At 39.1% G+C, this 13,965-nt stretch overlaps 4 protein-coding genes and 1 non-coding gene across 5 annotated transcripts; 2 read left to right on the plus strand and 3 right to left on the minus strand.

Moving 5' to 3' along the window:
• Nucleotides 1-950: 950 nt before the first annotated feature.
• Nucleotides 951-1,991, plus strand: BDF20DRAFT_917682 (Alpha/Beta hydrolase protein; the record flags this gene model as incomplete). The annotated part of the gene is made up of 2 exons (XM_053084599.1): nt 951-1,081; nt 1,151-1,991. 2 exons carry the CDS (start codon nt 951-953, stop codon nt 1,989-1,991), a joined length of 972 nt encoding a protein of 323 aa, XP_052931062.1.
• Nucleotides 1,992-2,022: 31 nt separating this feature from the next.
• On the minus strand, nt 2,023-4,926 carry BDF20DRAFT_236456 (WD40-repeat-containing domain protein). Its single transcript, XM_053074979.1, has 8 exons — nt 4,244-4,926; nt 3,840-4,156; nt 3,680-3,762; nt 3,462-3,581; nt 3,162-3,394; nt 2,864-3,057; nt 2,305-2,792; nt 2,023-2,234 (listed from the first exon to the last, which is right to left on the minus strand). Exons 1-8 carry the CDS (start codon nt 4,734-4,736, stop codon nt 2,108-2,110), a joined length of 2,055 nt encoding a protein of 684 aa, XP_052931063.1. The 5' UTR covers nt 4,737-4,926; the 3' UTR covers nt 2,023-2,107.
• Nucleotides 4,861-6,269, plus strand: BDF20DRAFT_236572 (uncharacterized protein). The gene is made up of 2 exons (XM_053074980.1): nt 4,861-5,064; nt 5,149-6,269. The coding sequence occupies exons 1-2, from the start codon at nt 5,001-5,003 to the stop codon at nt 6,087-6,089; spliced, it is 1,005 nt and encodes a 334-aa protein (XP_052931064.1). The 5' UTR covers nt 4,861-5,000; the 3' UTR covers nt 6,090-6,269.
• A 180-nt stretch (nt 6,270-6,449) lies between these two features.
• BDF20DRAFT_992046 (uncharacterized protein) lies at nt 6,450-8,560 on the minus strand (the record flags this gene model as incomplete). The annotated part of the gene is made up of 7 exons (XM_053085365.1): nt 8,492-8,560; nt 8,328-8,416; nt 8,078-8,266; nt 7,889-7,975; nt 7,750-7,797; nt 7,535-7,651; nt 6,450-7,447 (listed from the first exon to the last, which is right to left on the minus strand). The coding sequence occupies exons 1-7, from the start codon at nt 8,518-8,520 to the stop codon at nt 6,450-6,452; spliced, it is 1,557 nt and encodes a 518-aa protein (XP_052931065.1). The 5' UTR covers nt 8,521-8,560.
• A 3,805-nt stretch (nt 8,561-12,365) lies between these two features.
• Nucleotides 12,366-12,436, minus strand: BDF20DRAFT_t162. The gene has a single exon. It is a non-coding gene; the product is annotated as a tRNA-His (tRNA).
• Nucleotides 12,437-13,965: the final 1,529 nt, after the last annotated feature.

Consider the following 13,965-nt stretch of genomic DNA (forward strand, 5'->3'; position numbering starts at 1 on the left):
ACCAAGCGATAGCCGTAATACGGTGGTATCTTCTGAGAACCAGGAGGTACGCACCAATGGGACATATCAGGCAACCATAAGGTGCTGTAAGATACATTGAGCCATCATGAAGTGGGCGTAGGAGCAGCAGCCGGAGGAGGGGCCCGGGCATCAATCAATCGGTTCTGGATAAAAGGAAGCCATTATATTACACCTTGGAAAGCAAGCTAAGAATTCTTTTCAACTTCGGATAGTCCTGAAAATACTTATAGCCTAGCGTGTAGAAGCAGTTAGTTATCAAAGACCAAAAGTAGAACAGTAGAGACGATTAAATGCAGTGGGAGGCTATTGAGATCCATGGGTAAGGGGCCTACAAACTTGGGGGAACGCTGTAAGGCACTACGAAGGGGCAAATCAGCAATCCAGCGGCCATGCTATTAGGATGAAAGAGATAAAGAAGGAAGTCTCATCAGCCGTGAACATAGGTGGATCATATTCGGAAGGAAGCGAAAGGATGAACGATAAATGGCAGTCGATAAAATCCATGGTAGTAAGGACGACTGACCAGTATACACTTGGATACAATGGGCCAGTAATGGAGAGACAAAATCAGTTGATGAAGGGGGCTGTAGGAGGCGCTGAACATACACAAGATGAAGAGCTAAATCAAATTTGAGATAAACTTTCTGTCTGTCGCAACTTGGTGTCTATCTTGTACTAGCCAGAGAAGGATTTGCATTTATGTCCGCGACTTCAATTGGGATAAAAAGATGGTCCGCATTTAGAAAGATTCAACAAATGCATGAAACTGCGTTTGAATTATACAATTTTGTATAATGTAAGCAAAATCCTTGTTGGCCTCTCCTTTCTTGCTCACAAATTAGCAATAGTCGAAGCGATGCTGCTTTTCTTCTCTTTCTAAAGTTTCTCTTGAATTTACCTTTTTAAAAGAAAGAAAAAACATAATTATTATGTTAGATAAGTACGATCCCTCAACCTATAATCACCGATATGCTCAAGTTAACGGTATCCGTATGCATTACGTTGATGAAAATTCGACCTCAAAAAACGCCTTGTTGCTTTGCCATGGTTGGCCGGACCTGTAAGTTACTGGCATTCATAATCAAGCCTTCATTATTGTACTCAAGATTTTTTGCATTTTCTACGAAAGTTGGCTTGGATGGAGAGAGCAGATTCCATTTCTTGTACAATTAGGATATCGTGTAATTGCACCTAGTCTTCGCGGTTTTGGTGAGACAGATGCTCCAGAAAACCCTTCTGAATATGGTTTTGGTACTGTTTCTAAGGACCTTGCCGAACTTCTCGACCACTTAGAAATACCCACTGTTACCGTTATCGGGCATGATTGGGGTGGACTTGTCGTTTGGCGCTTCGCACAATTCTACCCTGAGAGAGTCAATGCTATTGCCAGTTTTTGCACACCGTATATGCCACCTCACAAACAAGAAATAAGTCTAGAACAAATTGTGCAAGCCGTGCCCAATTTCAGCTATCAGTTATATCTGGTGACACCCGAAGCCGAGAAAGATATTAACGATAATGTGGGTAAATTCTTTCGTCGCATTTTCCGTCCAGTAAATGACATGGTGGGAGATCCCTTCATTGATCCTGATACCAAACGTTTGGCCGAGGGGCGCCGTGATTGCAAATCTCTCGTCCCCGCAAAGGTCCTTGATTACTACATTGAATGGTACACTAAAAGAGGCGCTCGCGGTGGTTTAAATTGGTATAAACAAACACATAACAATTTTCATCAATGTAAAAATCTGGACCCTGTTATAAAGAAGAAATCACTTATGGTAACAGCCGAAAAGGATTTTGCTTTACCCCCTTCTATGGCCGAGGGTATGTCAAAGCTGATTCCTGATTTGCAATTAAAATCGATTTCTGGCTCTGGTCATTGGGTTTTATGGGAAAAACCAGAAGAATGTAACAATTATTTGGAGAAGTTCTTGGCCGGTGTTGAGCCTACCATTAATAATAAACTGTAAAGCTTTTTTTTTTTTTTTGTGAATTAAAAGTTATATTGATATCCATGGTATATAATATAGAAGCGAAATCTATCATTTTCGTTTTCCTTTGCCAATTTATTAACAGCCGTTCGAGATCATGTTTTCAGTATGTCTATTGACAATGAATTGGCAGCGCCTGCTGCTAAGCATAAATTACGTGCTGTGAATTGTACAGTGTATATTGGTGTGTTTTTTGTAGGAAACATGCCCAGATGATCATTACTATTATGTGATGTATTGGAAGATTAGTGAGCTGTACCAATTCTAGATTATCCTACTTTCCAACTCTTACCTTTCTAAAATGCCTTTTTTCCTTCGACTGTTGCTGTCTGCTAACGATTTTGCCTTGTCGAGATCTTTTTTGCTCTCCTTTTGCTTTCCGTTTACCATTTTTGATCGTTTTGTTGGTGTATCCATATTCTCTGGTGTATATTCAAAAGGTGTGTCTTTATTCACATCCCATACACGAACTGTGTTATCTGCGCTTCCTGATACCAATACAGTGCTGTCATTATTGAAGCTGACAGAATATATAAAACCCGTATGACCTGTCATGGTCTTCAACTTTTTGCCAGATCCCAAGTCCCACAGAATGATAGTTTGATCTTCTCCTGCTGATGCCATCAGTCTACCGTTCGGTGATATTGCCACTGTATGTACAGCACCTGTATGCCCTGTGAATACTCGTACACAAGTTCCTCTTTGCACATCCCATAATCTCGCTGTCTTATCTGTCGACCCTGTCACCACATATTTAGAGTTGGGATGAAATTTGACGGTCTATGGAAACCAGGTACTTTTAATGAGTAATCTTTATGATGCTTTGAAAATGATAACCATTGGTCTCTTACGTTAACATCAGATAAGTGACCGGCAAATATACGAAGTGGATTGGTACGATCACAGCTCCATAATCTCGCTGTTCTATCATGCGATGCGGTTGCAAAATAAAACCCATAAGGCCCAAAATCCACATCCCAAATAGGATAATTGTGACTTTTATAACATACTACATTTGTGAATGTGTCGAGGCTCCATAGCCGCACTAAAATAGAGGATTAGATAGACAGAGAAGTTACTGATTAGTTTGAGTGATTTTCTTTTGATGGTGCGCTTCATGTTCAATTCAGCACTACAGATTCATCTCACCTGTTTCGTCTTCTGAACATGAGATCAAATATGCATTATTATGACTAAAGCTTAATCCATAAACTGGTCCTGAATGTCCAATCAACTTCTTATACTCTGTGCCTTCTACATTTTGTTCCTTCTCTGATCTACTCTGTAATCTTTTTCCTTTCATGCTCCACACTTTTATGTACGACTCAGAAAATCCTCCAGCTACCATTGCTGTGTCATCTGAAATAGCCAAGCAGTTTAACCTAGACAAAAATTCAAATGTCAATCCAATTATTGTCAGTTTAAGTTGGAGATCAGAAAAGGACTTACATATCATGCGTGTGATGGAAGTTATATAAACTTATACTCGGTAATGCGGCATTTCCTTGAGCTATCCGTTTTCGTAAGTCTTTCAGTGTTTCGAGATCAGCTTGAAGGTTAGTGCTTCGACTATTTGCGTTCAAATCGATATATCAAATCATTAGGATGCATTGTTACAATAAACCTACCCCCCCCAATCATTTCACTCGTTAGAAATAATACTTTACTACGTAACAGCGGGTATCTCATCAATTGTTATCGAATCTAACGTGTTTTCTTGTTTTACTTTTTGTAGTGCTATTGTGTCATCCTGAAATTATATGCTTAATTGTTACTGCCAGTATATCCAATATTTACTGCGGTTCACTCTGTTGTATTATTCCTCACCTCTAATCCATTTATATAATCATGTATTTGATTATTGGCAAAGAGGCCTGTCGACGGTGATAAGTTTCCATTGATAATATGTACATTTAAATGTTGCTTTATAAGGTGTATTAAATTTATGAAGTTATGTTCGTTTATGAATTGCAATAATAGGTCGTATGATATCGATGAAATGTGTATATTGTATTTCTTATTGTAATATTTTTCTACTGTGATATTTGAGCTGTCATCTATCGAACGCACATTCTCGAGGGAAAGAATATCTTGTTCATGCTGGTCAATATGATTTGATTTGAACTGTTGGAAGAAATTGTTTCCTAGAATCATTGGATATAGATTAATCTAATAGCTTGTATATTGAAGTTATTGTGATTCTACAGGCAAGTATTCGCAGGAATCCTCACCTTGATCATATAAGCCCTTCGATATCAGATTGAGGAAAGAATAAATAAATACGGGATACAATAAGGACATTAGTTCGTGTCTATAAATATCGAGTGAGTTTTCTATCCAGTCTTTCAAAGACAAGTAAGCTTGAGTTGTGAGATCTACTATGTTCATTCCATCACTTGCATTCTGCTCTTCGTCCTCTCTAGATCTTTTCAAAATTCGCAGATAGTCTGGTATCTCCACTGCGTTTGCTCCTGTTGCTTGCTCGTCGTCATCGGACTCATTCAGTATTTTCTTCGTTAGCTCGTCCAAACTGATAGTGCTAAATTCTGAGCCAACAATATCTTGTTGTTGTATATACGCGAGCTCTCCCTCTGTAAAGCCTTTTCTATGAAAGTACGCCTGCAGAATCTGATTCACGTTAGCATTCGAATTAAATCTATTCGACGTTGGACTATTCAGCGGAGTGTCGCCTCCCAAAGAGTGCTGTTGAGAAGGTAATGACATTTTAGATAGAGTACTGTTAATAAGCAAGTTGAGTCAAATGAAATGTTGCTGAGGTTGACTTAGGGTCGAATAAATGACAACTTTTTACTTTTCACTTTGGAAAATAAATCCTTTCGTTTCAAAGCAAATCAAAAAATCCTTCAAATATCCGACAGGACTGTCACCTCCAGGTTTTTTGGTTATTGGCTTTTTTTTTTTTGGGTCTTCGATTCCAACGATACTTACGACTTAATACTTCTTCTTTCCCTTGTCGATTGTTCAAACATGCCAGGCCAAGGGGATCGTCAGGCTTTGACAGATGTAGAAGAAGGTTCTGACATTCCGAATGGTAATCTCAAAATGATTATTGTTGAAGCGGAATCAGACCATATGAACGATAAAGAAGAAGCAGAGACAGTTAATGATCAAAAAGACGCCGAAACGACAGATCCCAGCTCACTCGAAGAACATATTAAAGAAGCAAGCTATAAGAAAATGTCAAAGACCAATCAAGTTCAAGAGGAAGCCGAGAGTAATACTTTGGAAGAAGAAGAAGAGGAAGATCCTAATACAGTTCTTAAAGAGCGTCAACTATATGAAAGTCTGGCAGATCTCAAGGAGGCAGCTATACGTTATGCCAGGAAACGAAAATTTGCCGTGGTTACGTTAAGAAGTGGAGAAAGGCAATTAGTAATGACATGTAAACACTCGGGCACTTATAGGGCCGCCACGAAGAAAAAATCAGATGAGATCGAAGATACAGAAACAGAGGCAGCAGAATATCAAGAAGACGATGGAGACGATTCATCATCAGGGGGGAAGCGTAGCCGTTCTGCAGATACAGCTGACAGTATTGCGAATAAAAGAAAGCGTTTGCGATTGAGTCAGAAGATTAAATGCCCTTTCCAAATCAGAGCGAAACCAGCTAGTGATGGTCAATGGATAGTTTATACAATAAATGATATTCACAACCATGAAATGGCTTCTGACATCAAAGCATACTCTCAACATAGAAAAGTTTCTGATGATGTGAGGAGACGTATTTTGGAACTGTACAGAATGGGTGCTAGTGCTAAAATGATCAGCCATTATTTGGAAGAGCTAGGAATCACCAATGTGTTCACAAAAGATATCTCTAATATTCGAACAAATTACCTCAGAAAGCGAAAGAGGAAACTGGAGGCATTGGAGAAGGTTAAGATAGAGGAAGGAACAAATGAGGATATCAATAATACAACTGCATCTCAGTGTTTAGACGCCCAGAACAGTTTAGGCGAGCCATATGAAGATCTAGAGCCACTCGATAATGATATAGTGATCGAGCTTCATGAGTTCTATCAACGATATGTAAAGAAGCCTTCTAAGAAGTCATAGATTTTTTAGTAATCGATTTAACGAAGCGTCGTGTATATACCACTTTCTATTTGAAGCATACTCTCTTGTAAATACGCTTGCTTTGTGGTTTATTGTATAGCATTTCTTTCAAAAACCATGTTTCATTAAAAGTACAAAAATACAAAAATAATGTTTAATAGAAACCGACTTTAATTTTGCAAATGTCTAATAATGTTTGTTTATTTGTAATATGTGACTATGAAAAAAAAGATAAAATACAAGAAATTCAAGTGATTTCGAACGTTAGGTAATCTATGAAATTAGATATCAAAGGTAATGGAGAAGAACGGAAGAGTTTCCGGGAAGGGCATACTGTATAAAATAATAATGGGGTTTTATCTAGTGCATGAAGAGCATACCAGAACCTTCATAGACAGCAGCAATCTTTTGAATAGCATTGATGTAGGCAGCAGAACGGAAGTCAACCTTCTTTAATTCGGCAGTTTGTCTAGTTTCTTGACAGGCTTGAATCATGGTATCTTCGAGACCGGAGTAAACCAAGTCAGCTTCTTCGGCACCGTGGACAATAGCCTTACGTTCAGCTTCAGTTAAAGGACGACCAGCGTTCTTTTCAACAAGGGCAACAACCTTGGCACGAGCACGTTCGTCCCACTTCTTGTTCATACGACCGAAACGGACGTGTGACAAGTTCTTGAGCCATTCGAAGTAGGAAACGGTGACACCACCAGCGTTCAAGAGCAAGTCAGGAACGACGACCTTACCAGACTTTTCGAGAATGTCATGAGCGGCAGGAGTGACAGGACCGTTGGCACCTTCACCAATGATCTTAGCCTTGACGTTGTTAACGTTACGAAGACCGATTTGACGTTCAAGAGCAGCGGGAATAAGGATATCACATTCAGTTTCGAGAATTTGGCTAGAGTTTTCGAGGATTTGAGCGGTGCTGGAGTAACCTTTGAAGGTACCGTTGGCTCTGTAGTACTTGTGAAGTTCTTCGACATTGAGACCATTAGGATCATAGATGCTGCAGTCTCTTTCACCAATACCGACAATCTTGGCACCGTTTTCTTCGAAGAACTTGGCGGCGAAGTAACCGACGTTACCGAAACCTTGAACGACAACGGTGTTCTTGCTCATATCGCCACTGACACCGGTCTTTTGTTGAACCTCGGGGTAGCTGATAAATTCACGAATACCGTAGTAAACACCCAAACCAGTGGCTTCGTTACGACCACGAACACCACCCAAAGACAAAGGCTTACCAGTAACACAACCGGCGGCATTAACCTCACCGACGTTGAATTGAGAGTAAGTATCCATGATCCAAGCCATTTCTCTGGGACCAGTTCCTACATCAGGAGCGGGGACATCAATACCTAGTTAGGGATAAAGTAAAGGTGAGTATATCAATTTTTGTGATTTATCATGAATCATTTGAAATCTTGAGAGCAAGATTGACATACCGGGGCCAATGAATTTCTTTTGGCAGAGTTCCATAGTGTAACGACGAGTGATTCTTTCTAATTGGTCAGGAGTATACTTCTTGGGATCGATTTTGATACCACCCTTAGCACCACCGACTAAATGTTTCAGGTAATACAGAAAATGGAAATTGTATGGATAAGTATTTACGTTGAACAAACAACATTAAATCTTTCTGTGCTATTCTGTAACTTACAAGGAACATCGACAACGGCACACTTGTAAGTCATAAGGGAAGCCAAAGCTATTGAAGCGGTAAAGGAACATTATTAATCTCCAAAGTACTCGCCTTTTCATAATATGATGCAATATTGTTGTTGGCCATATATCTTTACCTTCAACTTCTTGCAAATCAACTTCTTCAGAGAAACGGATACCACCCTTAACAGGCAAACGGTGGCGAGAATGTTGAGCACGATAACCTATTAGAGATGAGGGTTTATGTGTGTTAGGATTAAACAAATTTGGATTTCGAGATATAAGGGCAAAGAAAGTTTGTCTTGTTCCTAAATTATTCTACATACCTTCAATGACTTCATATTCACCGTTTTCCTTTTCGATGGGGAAAGTAACACGGAGGACGCTGTCAACAGCACGAAGATGAGCAAGAGTGTGAGGCTTAACTTCGCTGATTTGGGCAGCAGCATCATAGTACTTTTCGACGGATTGCAAGAAAGAAGGTTCATCGTCGTGACAGGCAGCTTGAGTGGCAGCTGTTGGAGATAATAGTTAGTGATGCGAGCTAGCCTGTAATAATGTTGTGTAATGATGTACCTGTAGTGAGGAATCTAGAAGCCAAAGAAGGAAGGATGACACGGTTCAATGCTTGCTTCTTAGCAATGGAGGGGCGGACAGCAGCAGCACTATTGATGATGCAAATAATTGTGAGCTATTGATATACTGAGCCATGACTTTCTTTATTGTTATTATAAACATACGTCAAGTTCTTCAAGAAAAGGGAGGACATCGTTTTGGAATAGATATTTTACGAAGAGTAAAGACGAAAGAAAAAAAAAAAAAAAAAGCTGAAATTGCTAGTAAATCAAGGCTGGTATTTATGGAAAATATGAAATTCGGTGAAAAAGCTTAATCCCCAGAAAAGAGTATGCCATTTGACATTTGGTTTATTTGTGTGACTTTTAAAGCATTTCCCCGCATTATCTATGTTCTAAGCTTTATCGCAAACATATTAAAACCTTTAAGAGTTGAATGATAGAGAACGAATCCATCAATATTCTGCATTAGATTAAGGCAACACAGAAGCAGATAATTCTGTCCTGTAATTTCCTATCTCGCGTCTTTATTTTTGGCAAGAGAAAACTCGTATAAATCAACTTAAAAGGTCGCTGCATTCCTATTCGAGCATCTCAGGTTACGTGGGAAATTACAATACTATTTCAGTAACCTCCCACGGCACTGAAAAGCAAATTATCTCAAAATTCAGGGCCCTTCTACCATAAATATCAGTTACATTCTACGCTGTCATTTGATTTTTTCAACGACTATCTCGGTGATGTATATCTGCTTTCTGGGTTAATTCCCAAGTTTTTTTATTTTTTGATCCGATAAATATCATGCAGACAGAACAATTATATCCTACAGCACTTTTTATGAATGGCATATATAAATTTAGAGTAAAAATAGAAAGCGGGCCGTGCGTAAAGATGTTTTGTTATCAGGCCAATGGGATCTTTATTTTAATGGCCTTCAGAATTAATAATAAGCGTTTGTGTATGTAAATAATTGAATGTGAATCGCAGGCCAATTTCATTGTATGAACTGAAATCCCAATAAAAAAAAAATTGCTTTCAAACTGCCAGTGTAAGCCGTAGAGAAGCAAGAATTATATTTCTTGAAGAGTGCCTATAGAAAGTTATAGTTTGAATAAGGAAATTTCCTTTTAATATATTTGAATTTTAAGACATTTCTTTATTTGTGTCTGATAGGTAAAGAAGCTTTCCTATCAATTAGTAGCTTAACTACTATAATAATAGGGTGTTTTGTTGCACTCTAGTATATTAACAATATTATAGTAATAAGCGTGATTGTTTGAGCTGTTAATGATCATCAATGCAGTGCGAATCAAACTTTGCTTCTTATCCTTGCTATAAAAACAAATAAACGTTCTTCGGTCGTCACCTGCCTTTAATGTAACTTTTGTGATTAAGTCGATCAGTCGTCAGAGCTGGTTTTTTACTTTTTTTTTTTTTCCTAAAATAGGTAGATATTCCAATTTGTAACGCAGTAATGCCTATTAAATATGCTACAGCTGTCCCAATCAGGAAAACTCAAGATGTGTCTCTGTAACCCAAAATATCAACATTGGATTTTCTTATCGATTCCACTTACATAATCTGTGGCGTATACATGCTATAAAAAAAGGTACCTCTGCTGTAATCACTTACGCAGATATGAGAAAACTGGGATTCCATCCGGAGATGAGTTGTTTAATGCGAGAGCTACATATTTTGCTTATTACATATCTAATTATTTTTTCAATTTATATTACGAATTTGTGAATAAGTGAGTTTTTAAATTTATTTTTATTTTTTACTTTGCCTTGTCGATCAGTTGTTACTGAAGCTGTCGGCACGTGAGTGCTTAAGTTTTATAATTATTGGTAACCGGTACTGTCTCTGCTCTGCCGCATTTTCAGTAGCAAAATTAAAAAATAAAATGAGGACGGATTGTTTGAAGAGGATAGGTACTTATGGTTTAGGAGGATAAAAGTAGTCTAGAAAAATACAACACTTGTCTTTACGACCTTGGTTATTTTCTGTATTCAACCGAACTGATAAAGACACTTGACTAAAGCCAAAATATATTAAGCTTTGATACTGCTCCACATTTTTAGACAACGTATCGTCAAAAAATTCGAGTAGATTATTCACCTTTAAATAACAAGTATATCTATATCTCATTCAATACGATACACTTTTCATCAAGTTTCCTGTCTTTCACGGCATTTCAACAAACGGGCTTGCCGCGTTCAATGATAGGTCTCTCATATTTGGTGACATACGCGAACTTAGCCAGTATTAAATAGTGGGAGAGAGCAATGGTGTGAAACATACAGTACTCATAATGTTGTTAGTGATACTTGATAAATGGCGAACTTAGTTGCCTCTATCGTCTTTTTAAAGAATCACTTTGCTTAATGTTATTTATTTGGTTTTTCAAGATCTTCAAATAAATTGCAGCATATTGACAATTGTCTTCTGTATTTGCGCATCATATTCTATTGTGCCTCATTGATTTATTTCTTTGGTAAGCTATCCAATATAATAGCTGAAACCTGCTTTAACTGCATAAAAATGAAGAGCGTTGGATCCGGTCATCAGAAGTATGTGCTGTCTCAATTCTTTCGGATAGCGTTTAAATGATTAAGAATAGCAGTGACGTTGTGATGCAATAGATAAATTGATAATTGATGGTCTGGCAGCAAAGGTACATTAACCAGTTTAACAGGAAATTGAGGCTGTGGTTTATGGTTTTTTTTTTACCTTTTGCATGAGAATCTAAAATAAAGATTTGCTAGATATAGTAGGAAACGGAATATACTGTTGGTAGAGCAGACTCACATGGCTGTTCATAAAGACAAGTTGTCACAGTTATTGCCAGTAGATTACAATAAATCACACTACAAAGGTATGCCTTTTACCGAATGGATAATGGGCAGAAGGTGATGATTGTAGCTATTAGCAATAATTCGCGTCAGATTGTCGACAAACACATAGTTGCCACTCTGTTAGTTGAAAAGATTTATAGCATACAATCAGCCGCTTCAACTTCTCCAATATCATACTCTTCAATTATACCAAATCATTCCTCATACGAACGGTTTCCCCTTTGATTTTGGTAATATTATGCCGCTAAGACTACTTTAATGACATGTTTGTTGATTTGTCAGTTAAGCCTCTATTATATAGTGGAAGAGAACAGTAAAGTTGTGCGCATACGTTTTTCTATTTTAAAGCTGGAGCAAATTAGGAAGAGTGAGTTCTGCATACATGACCAATGATGGACAGATAAAAGAGTAAAATCTCGGTGTAATTTATTGTTTGACATGAGCTTAATAAAAAGTAGAGTAGATACTGCAATATATAATATGGGTAAAGAGGAAGTAAGATGAGCTAGTTCGCGAATGATCCGCAGGTATTAACTAAGCACCTTGCTGTGACTGTCATGATCTGTTGAGACAACCCAGTCTAGCATAATGAGTCAACAACCTAGAAGCAACTAAGGTTCATACACTCATGGGTTATATGGTTAATAACATACTCTCACTGGAACACATGTATTACTAACTTAAAGTGTAAAAGACCTACTCCTCAATAAATGAATAAAGGGTAACCTCTTTTTGGCAGTCTTGTTATTTTTTATTCTAAAACATAAATCACAGGAAGAGAGGTTTTGTACTTTCTTGGGTAATCTTAGGGCTTTAGAGGACTAAAGCTATTGTAAGGCACTGTCAGTATACCAAGACTCGATATCACTAATTCCAGAGTGTTTTTAAAATGTTACCTGCCATATCTAGTGTATAGTCTTTGTAAATACTTTATCGGTTGGCAGTTTCAGGTTGGGCAGACCATGTCATACATCTTCAGGAGACCGTAAGACATGAGAGAGAGAGAGAGCTGAGAAAATCATGTAATAATTGCCATGAACAGGTAGCGACTTTATGTGGCAAACGCAAAGACAAGAAAACTTTCCAAACACGAGGATGGCAAAACCACAGAACTGATACCACGGAAAATAGAAAAAAAAACCATTAAAAACTACACGCACCACAAACCGAGGTACCCATAAAAATGCCGGTGGCAGGAATCGAACCTGCGTCGACACGGCCACAACGTGATGTACTGCCACTATACTACACCGGCAGTGCGACTCTACGACCGATATATAGAGCTAGATACCACTTTCAAAATCGAATGTAAAAAACGACAAAGGCGCACTTGGACTGCTTTTTGCAACAAACTCTCTACAAGTAATTTTCTCGAGACGGTAAAGACTATCAACGGCATACGAAGAAGCCGCAGCACCACACCCCGATTTAACCATCCTGATGGCCCTGATCAAGCGGCTATATCCATGTCCCGACACCTTAGGAATATTTTTGCTGGTGACCATCTTCCAGCTGACCGCCAACCAATTCCTCCCAAGCCAACTGGACCCCATCCTTTTACTTTTGCTGAAGAACCACAACATGACTGCCCTTTCCAGGAAAAGCTAATCTCCACCATGATAAGGAAAAAATTGTCTCGCAACAAAGCCCCTGGAGTAGATCACATCCGCACGGAAATTCTACTTCCTATTGAAAAAGCACTGACACCCGTTATTACGCTATTGTTTCGATTATGTTGGAAATGGGCCTGTGCACCGTCTGACTGGACTATTGCTCAAGTAATCCCCATATATAAGAAAGGCGATCCTCTTGAGCCTGGCAATTTTCGACCGATTAGTCTCACCTCGGTTTTCCGCAAATTACTCGAGTTATGTATCCAAGAGTTGTTGACCTCAACTGCTCCCCCTCTCGATATCGTACAAGGTGGTTTTCGCGCCAACCGAAGCGCACTAGACCAAGCTCTTTGTCTCCATGAGCTTTGTGAACAACATGCAAAAGACCACTATGGTGAGCGACCCGTCCTCGCCTTCTTGGACATTAAATCTGCGTATGACACTGTCGATCGAGCGATTATTTGGCGAGCTCTCGAATTGCACATCTCTGCCCCACTCTTAGCCCTACTCCAAAGCCTCTTTGATGAAGTTCATATTGAAGTGTTAGTGCAAAATACGACCTCTCCTAGCTTTCATCCGGTCACCGGGGTACTTCAAGGTTCTATCCTCTCCCCCTTTCTATATTCGATATACATAAATAGTCTTCCAGCCTTTTTGAGAACAGCTCGTATCCCACCCAACAGAGCATTTGACCATCCAATCCAACGCCGTTTCAATGGTACCTGGATCAACAGCCTACTCTATGCCGATGATGTTGTCCTCATTGCCTCTCCTGACCTTATGCCCAGACTACTGAAAAAAGCTGAAACTCATTCTCATCAACTGGGATACCGCTGGAACCCTGCAAAGTGCATCATTGTCAATTCCCCCACTTCCCTAGGGAACCCACCTTTGATCTTATACGATACAGCTATACCTTCTGCAGAATCTTTCGTATACCTTGGCGTCCCCTTTAACCACCGAGGCAAACTAGATCCTGCCCTCCTTCTCCAACGCAATATTCAAAAAGCTCTCCATGTCATGCGTACTGTCCTACAGCCTCTAGGCCTCCGCTCTTCCTCCTTTAGCCGCCTTACAGCAACCCGCCTATATACAATGCTCGTGCGCCCTGTCATGGAATATGGCCTAGCAATATCCATCTTTCTCAAACAGCAAATACTCCAGCTTGAGA

This window comes from Mycotypha africana (genome assembly GCF_025528875.1).
Source record: "Mycotypha africana strain NRRL 2978 chromosome Unknown BDF20scaffold_16, whole genome shotgun sequence".
Taxonomy (NCBI): domain Eukaryota; kingdom Fungi; phylum Mucoromycota; class Mucoromycetes; order Mucorales; family Mycotyphaceae; genus Mycotypha; species Mycotypha africana.

What these genes read in the sequence shown, in the direction of transcription:
- BDF20DRAFT_236456 (XM_053074979.1), bottom strand. Translation starts at nt 4,736, where the DNA reads ATGTCATTACCTTCTCAACAGCACTCTTTGGGAGGCGACACTCCGCTG. An exon ending in GAAGGGCTTATATGATCAAG is followed by an intron (nt 4,157 to 4,243) that starts GTGAGGATTCCT and finishes CAATGATTCTAG; the next exon opens with GAAACAATTTCTTCCAACAG. An exon ending in ATGTTCAGAAGACGAAACAG is followed by an intron (nt 3,058 to 3,161) that starts GTGAGATGAATC and finishes CCTCTATTTTAG; the next exon opens with TGCGGCTATGGAGCCTCGAC.
- BDF20DRAFT_236572 (XM_053074980.1), top strand. Translation starts at nt 5,001, where the DNA reads ATGCCAGGCCAAGGGGATCGTCAGGCTTTGACAGATGTAGAAGAAGGT. An exon ending in AGGTTCTGACATTCCGAATG is followed by an intron (nt 5,065 to 5,148) that starts GTAATCTCAAAA and finishes ATGATCAAAAAG; the next exon opens with ACGCCGAAACGACAGATCCC.